The sequence below is a fragment of the Vigna angularis genome, chromosome 6 (assembly GCF_016808095.1).
Source record: "Vigna angularis cultivar LongXiaoDou No.4 chromosome 6, ASM1680809v1, whole genome shotgun sequence".
NCBI classification, from domain to species: domain Eukaryota; kingdom Viridiplantae; phylum Streptophyta; class Magnoliopsida; order Fabales; family Fabaceae; genus Vigna; species Vigna angularis.
Window position 1 is genome coordinate 10,778,784 of NC_068975.1, and position 7,783 is coordinate 10,786,566.

Sequence of the window (7,783 nt, forward strand, 5' to 3'; positions counted from 1 at the left end):
CGATGCCTTTACTCATGTGTGCTCAATTATCATTGCCTTTATTTTCCCTTATTTACCTAAAAGCTCAGCGCGACATGCAATATTTCAATAAGCGTGCGAACAAAAATATGAATGAAACCGTGCAGTATTTATTGAATGAAATAACACAGAGTACAATGAATTGTAAAGATCATGTTAATATTCCTTAACAGCATTCCCCCATCATGGAATCATCATGCGTAAAACTTTTTGACCGCATCCGAATTAACCGGTAATGGTAACTCCTCTCCATCCATCCTCGTGAGAATTAGTGCCCCGCCAGAGAATGCTTTCTTCACTACGAATGGCCCTTCATAATTCGGGGTCCACTTGCCTCTATGATCCTTTTGTACAGGCGAGATCTTCTTCAACACCAGCTCGCCTTCGTGGAATTCTCTTGGATGCACCCTCTTGTCAAATGCGTTTTTTATTCTCCTTTGGTACAATTGTCCACGACACACTGCCGTTAACCTTTTTTCTTCGATGAAATTGAGCTGATCAAATCGAGCTTGAACCCACTCAGCTTCCTCTAGTTGGGTTTCCATCAACACTCGTAAGGATGGAATTTCCACCTCAAACGGAAGTACTGCTTCCATCCCATACACAAGCGAGAAAGGTGTTGCCCCAGTTGATGTTCGTACCGATGTGCGATATCCATGTAGAGCGAAAGGAAGCATTTCGTGCCAATCTTTATAGGTGACCACCATCTTTTGTACAATTTTCTTAATATTCTTATTGGCAGCCTCTACCGCCCCATTCATCTTTGGACGGTAAGGAGAAGAATTGTGATGATGAATCTTGAATTCCTCACATAACTCTGTCATCATCTGGTTGTTCAGGTTAGTGGCATTATCAGTGATAATTCTGTTAGGGAGCCCGTATCTACAGATCAACTCCCTTTTTATGAATCTGGTCACCACCTTTCTAGTCACGTTTGCATAAGAAGCAGCCTCCACCCATTTGGTGAAGTAATCGATCGCGACTAGTATGAAACGATGTCCATTTGACGCCTTCGGCTCTATAGCTCCGATGACATCTATCCCCCACATCGAAAACGGCCATGGTGCAGACAACACGTTCAGAGTAGTGGGTGGCACATTGATATTATCCGCATACTTCTGACATTTCTCACACTTTCTCACATGTGTGCAACAATCGCTTTCCATGGTCAACCAAAAATAACCAGCTCTCAGTATCTTCTTGGCCATCGAGTGCCCGTTCATGTGGGTGCCAAAAGTACCCTCGTGCACTTCTCTCAATATCAGCTCAGCCTCCTTTGCATCCACGCATCTGAGGAGGACCATGTCGTGATTTCTCTTGTATAAAATATCCCCACTCAAGATAAAATTGCCAGCCAATCTCCTTAGCGACCTCTTATCGTTTTCAGACACCTTCTCAGGGTATTCTCGTGTCTTAAGATAATGCTTGATATCAAAATACCAAGGCTTACCATCTAATTCCTCCTCGATGAAATGACAATATGCTGGCTCTACATGACTTTTCATTTTAATCATTGGTAAGTTTGCATCTTGGTCAACTTCAAACATTGACGACAAGGTAGCCAAGGCGTCTGCCAATTGATTTTCTTCTCGAGGTATATGGTTAAACGTGATGGAATCGAAATACTCCATTAATCCCCTGATGTAAACCTGGTAGGGAATTAATTTTGTATCCCTAGTCTCCCATTCTCCCTTCAACTGGTGGATGACCAAAGCTGAATCTCCGTATACATCTAGAACTCTTGCCTTAGATTCGATTGCCGCCCGAATACCCATAGCACAAGCCTCATATTCTGCAATGTTATTCGTACAATTAAAACACAACCTTGCTGTCATCGGTATATACTGCTTTCGTGGAGAAACAAGCACTGCCCCTATTCCATGTCCCATCACATTCGAGGCTCCGTCGAATAATACTGTCCATGCTTTTTCGTCTCGGTCTTCTTTGTTCTCTTCTAGTAGAGCCATGATGTCTTCATCGGGAAATTCAGGTTGCATTGGTTGATAATCACTAATGGGTTGATGAGCCAGATATTCTGCTAGAGCACTACCCTTGATGGATTTCTGAGTAACATATACGATGTCATACTCTGACAATAGCATCTGCCACCGAGCTATCCTTCCAGTGAGAGCAGGCTTTTCAAAAATAAACTTGATAGGATCCATCTTGGATATCAACCATGTAGAGTGACTCAACATGTATTGCCTTAGGCGATGAGCAGCCCATGCCAATGCACAACAAGTTCGCTCTAACGATGAATATCGTTGTTCACACTCTGTGAATTTCTTGCTCAAGTAATATATTGCATGCTCCCTTTTTCCAACTTCATCATGTTGACCCAATACGCAACCCATTGACCTTTCCAATACAGTTAAGTACAAAATGAGTGGTCTTCCTGGCTCTGGTGGGCGTAGTACGGGAGGGTTCCGTAAGTATTGTTTGACTCTCTCGAAAGCGGCCTGACAATCCTCATTCCACACCACAGCTTGATCCTTCCGTAACAACTTGAACAATGGTTCACAAGTAGCAGTTAATTGGGAGATGAATCTAGCAATGTAATTCAATCTACCCAAAAACCCTCGAACCTCCTTTTCTGTCCTGGGCGCCGGCATTTCCGTTATTGCTCTTACTTTGTCAGGATCAACTTCTATCCCTCTTTGGCTGACGATAAAGCCCAACAATTTTCCAGACTTTACTCCAAACGTACATTTGGCCGGGTTTAACCTCAGTTTGTACTTTCTCAATCTCTCGAATAACTTTCTTAAGTTGAGGACGTGTTCTTCTTCCGATTCAGACTTTGCAATCATGTCATCCACATAAACTTCGATCTCCTTGTGCATCATATCATGGAAAAGTTCCACCATCGCCCTTTGATATGTTGCCCCGGCGTTCTTGAGCCCGAAAGACATCACCTTATAACAAAAGGTCCCCCACAAAGTGATGAAGGTCGTCTTTTCCATGTCCTCAGGCGCCATCTTAATCTGATTATACCCCGAGAAACCATCCATGAATGAAAACAGCGAGTACTTGGCTGTATTGTCAACTAAAGTGTCGATGTGTGGTAACGGGAAATTATCCTTCGGACTTGCACGATTCAAATCACGATAGTCGACGCACATTCGAACTTTCCCATCTTTCTTAGGCACCGGTACAATATTCGCCACCCATTGTGGGTATTTCGCCACAGCCAGAAATCCTGCGTCGAATTGCTTCTGTACCTCTTCCTTAATTTTCAATGACATTTCTGGTTTCATTCTTCTTAGTCTTTGCTTGACCGGAAGGCATTCCTGCTTAAGTGGGAGCTTATGTTGCACAATATCGGTATCCAACCCTGGCATGTCATTGTAAGACCAAGCGAACACATCCTTAAATTCCCTTAGTAGGGCTCGCAGCCCTTCCCTCACTTCCTTTTTCATGCCAGTGCCGATTTTTACTTCCTTTATCTCTCCTTCCTCTCCCAAGTTGAGCTCTTCAACATCCTCCTGATGGGGTTTTATCTCTTTAGACTCTTGTTCCACTAATCTCAAGAGCTCTGGAGAGGGTTCCGGATCATATTCGTAATCATCTTCCGTATTATCGACAGGGTGCTCAAAATTAGGAATATCGACATTGTTATTTTCGAAAATTTCATTGTCATATCTGCATTATTTGAATTTATGAAAAAGAGAATAAATAAAAGGGAGAACCAATGACGAATGCAAAATGATGATAAAACACAAACAAACACAATTTGATTATCACGCTGAGCATAAGAACTAAACGTCAACCCGTACGTCTTGAATCCTAAAGCCCCGGGTGAAGCTATAGGATTAATTAAAACTATTACATTTCATTCATATTAAGCATCACGGGTAGACTCAGAGTTTCCCAATTGTTGAGTGGTGCAGCTGGGGAGCAAGCCCGCACGAAACTTGAGCATTCAGAGCTATCTTCATCCTCCACGGCGGCTATATGGCCCGCGTTGATCCATCCAGCACTACGAAAGCTCTCCTTGATGTCACGAATACCAATCTTTTCCACCCGAGGTTCACGCCTTTCTACACGAGCTAGACCGCGCTCTCTCCTTTCTTCCATCAGCCTTCGTTTGTCCTCTTTGTTGGGCTTGTAACCTAGACCGTATCGGTTTCTATTCTCAACGACCTTTAGGGGGAAAGTTCGCCCCTGCCCATGCTTGCCTAAACCTCTACCAGGTATATACCCCTCTTTCAGCAAGACCTTGACCATCATGATAGAAGCACGTGACAAATGCGGGCTTACTAGGAATGGTTCCACATAGGCATTTCCCACGATCTCCAATGACTGGAAGGCTGTTTCAAGAGCTTCCTCGGCCACCTCAACATATCGCGTGGACGATGGTCCGCTCACAAGGAGGTCCTCCTCTCCTGATATAATCACCAGCTTATCTCCCATGACGTATTTCAGCTTTTGGTGTAGTGTGGAAGGCACAACTCCTGCGGAATGGATCCACGGGCGACCCAACAAACAACTATAAGCCGGGAGGATATCCATAACTTGAAAGGTCACTTGAAAGACACAAGGACCGACTTGAACAGGCAATTCAATTTCTCCCATCACCACCCTTTTACTGCCATCAAATGCCCTCACAATCATAGAGCTTGGCTTCATATGTATTCCATCACATGGTAGCTTCTCCAATGTCGATTTTGGCATGACATTGAGAGAGGAACCATTGTCCACCAAGACACGCGCTATAACGTGATCTAAACATTTCACTGAGACATGAAGAGCCTTGTTATGACCTTTCCCCTCAGTGGGTATCTCCTCATCAGTAAAGGTGAGGTAATTATTAGCGATGATGTTGCCAACGATGCCCTCAAACTTGTTCAGCGAAATACCATGCTCGACATGAGCCTCACTGAGTACTTTCATCAACAACTTTCTGTGAGAGGTAGAATGCATAAGCAATTCTAACAAGGAAATCCGAGCAGGCATGCGATTCAACTGCTCCACTACTTTATACTCACTCTGTTGAATGAATTTTAAAAATTCGCAGGCCTCTTCTTCAGATATTTCTTTCTTTTCTTCCTCGTTAGGGGTCTCCTCTACCTGCGCGCCCTTTCCTTTTAAGACCTCCCTAGCTTTCGCGGTCATTGTTGTTTCATTATTATTGGTCCCCTCTTTTGTCACCATTGGTGACGCGAAGATTCGACCACTTCTCGTCATCCCACCTATGCCTGTTATGTTCTCAACGGCCGAATCTGCGCTTTTTCCCTCATTTAACACACGTACTTCATACGTCCAAGGGACCGCCTTCTCGCTTTCGTAAGGAAAGGGAGAGGGCGCCCGAATGATGACAGACGGCCTTTCTTCAGTCACTGGCACAGGGGTAGTTCTAGTGAAATGGATCACCAATGGCTCAGGCAAAGTCACGTCGGATTCCCCGCCGATTTGTGCGAACACTTCACCCTCCTTATCCTTGCAGCGTACTTGCATTAAACTTCTATCCAGCAAGTCCTGTAAAATATCTTCAAATTCACCACATTCCTCAATAGAGTGTCCATCGTCTGGATGAAGTGCGCATGTTACGTCCTCGTCACAATCGCCTTTTAAAAGGCCCACCTTTATCAACGCCTTAAAGATAAGTTTCCTAGAACTTTGGATTTCATTCGCGTATCTTATCAGCTCATGTTTTTCATTCTCGACGGCATTCGTCGAGGCACTCCCATGCCCAGCAAGCGGATTAGTCTCGACGCTAGGTTTGTCTTCTTCAAACTTTAACCACCCCGAGTCGATTAGAGTCTGTACTTTGTGTTTAAAAGCCAGACACCTCTCAGTTGAGTGACCAACACCTCCCCCATGGTAACTACATTTGGCTTCTGCATCATAACCCCTAGGGTACGGAGGTTGCACGGGCTTCATCGGGCAAATGGCAACCAAACCCCTTTTGATGAGATGGGGTAACAATTCTGCATAAGTTGTAGGGATATGGGTGAAATTAACAAATTGGTTCCTTCTCGGGTAAGCGTTTTGGCCCGCATTCTGATTTGGACCTGCAATTGCCCCAGCCCTCCAAGTATCAGTTGAGGGCAATGGCGGTTGATAATACCCCTGTTGTTGTTGAGGCCTGGCTTGATGAGAAAACGCCGCATTAGCTGCATAAGGGGGTTGCCCCGCATATGGTCGGAAGCTATGAGTGGGAGCTTGACCTCCCCATGCAGGCATTGCCGATGCCGCATGCACATCCCCTTCCTTCTTCTTTCCCACATTGAAATTGGGTTTTTTGTAATTCGCAGTTGCGGGCGAATTGTATGCAATTTTCCCACTTTTAACCCCAATTTCTATTCGTTCCCCTATTATAATGATATCGGCGAAATTAGCAGATACATTCGCGACCATGTGCTCGTAAAACGGCGCCTGGAGAGTGTTCACAAACATTGCCACCACCTCCCTGTCATACAAAGGTGGCTCAACTTGTGCAGCTAACTCTCTCCACCGTTGGGCATATTCCTTGAAAGTTTCGTTGCCCTTCTTTGACATATTTTGCAGCTGCAGTCGATCCGGTGCGATGTGCGTGTTGTATATATACTGCTTTATAAAGGCGTCTGCCAGGTCCGCCCAGCAACGGATTCGAGACGGCTCAAGATGGGTGTACCAGTTCAACGCTACCCCGGCCAAGCTGTCTTGAAAAAAATGGATGAGTAGCTTATCATCGTAAGCGTACGCAGCCATCTTTCTACAGTACATGGTCAGATGGCTTTTCGGGCATGTATTACCTTTGTATTTCTCGAACTCCGGCGTTTTAAATTTGTGCGGTATCGTCACCCCAGGAACCAAACTCAGTCTTGCAACATCTCCGAACCCAGAGCTTTCCACTCCTTCTATAGCTCTAAGTCTTTCTTCCAGAAGTTCCAACTTATTTTTAGTTCCGACGAAGCTATCGAATCCCCGGACTATTGTGGTATGCGGCGCGCCCCCGGCTGAAGGATCCTCCTTGACCATTACGTGTGGCACTACAGTTACCCGCGTTCCTTCCACTGCGGTCGACTCATTCGCAGTTACAGCTGTCATGGGTGCCGAAACTAGGACAGGGCCCTGAGTACCGATGGGCGGTCCACTGATGATTTGGGGGAAAGAGAAAGACGCATCTTCTGCTTCCGAGTAATCTCCCATAGGGGGAGTGTATCCTGGGGGGAGGCCATACATCGGGAACGAAATCGATGGGCTCAAAGTGTTAAACTTTGGGGGATAAGGGGGGATATTCCCTTCGATTCGTGCTGACGAGGACTCTCCCGCAGTCTTAAGAGATTCTAGAGCAGTAAGGATCTGACCCATCTGGTCCTTCAGCTGACTGATATCGGCTTTGATAACTTCGTGGGCTTCCTCCCAATCTTCCATAATTCTTGAATTGGCCCGGGTTCTGTAGGGATGTCGTGGAAATTTAGCCGTTGTCCCTCACTCGTACTGCTTTATTATTTTAATCGAATTAAATTAGATGAGAATGAGATATGCTAAAGAAAAATATGATGCATGCTAGTGAAGGGTGGAAATCACAGGATCACGATAACATCGATGATGGAAATTAACACAAGTTGGTACCAAACGAACAGTTCATATCTTTCATTTAAAGAAAAATTCAGTTCAATACATTGCCTAAAGGCACAAAATACAATAATCTCATCATTCCTGAGCTCGAGCGATGAAGGATTTCATCTCGCCTATCAACCATTTACAATGATTAATAAAAAGTTTGATTTCTTCCGGCGGGTTACAAAAGTGGGTACTAGCTTCAGCGTCCAACACCATC

General features: G+C 44.9%; 1 protein-coding gene across 1 annotated transcript; it reads right to left on the reverse strand.

Moving 5' to 3' along the window:
- Positions 1-212: 212 nt before the first annotated feature.
- On the reverse strand, positions 213-7,374 carry LOC128197492 (uncharacterized). The gene is made up of 2 exons (XM_052879546.1): positions 3,845-7,374; positions 213-3,657 (listed from the first exon to the last, which is right to left on the reverse strand). The coding sequence occupies exons 1-2, from the start codon at positions 7,372-7,374 to the stop codon at positions 213-215; spliced, it is 6,975 nt and encodes a 2,324-aa protein (XP_052735506.1).
- Between the last annotated feature and the right edge of the window lie 409 nt (positions 7,375-7,783).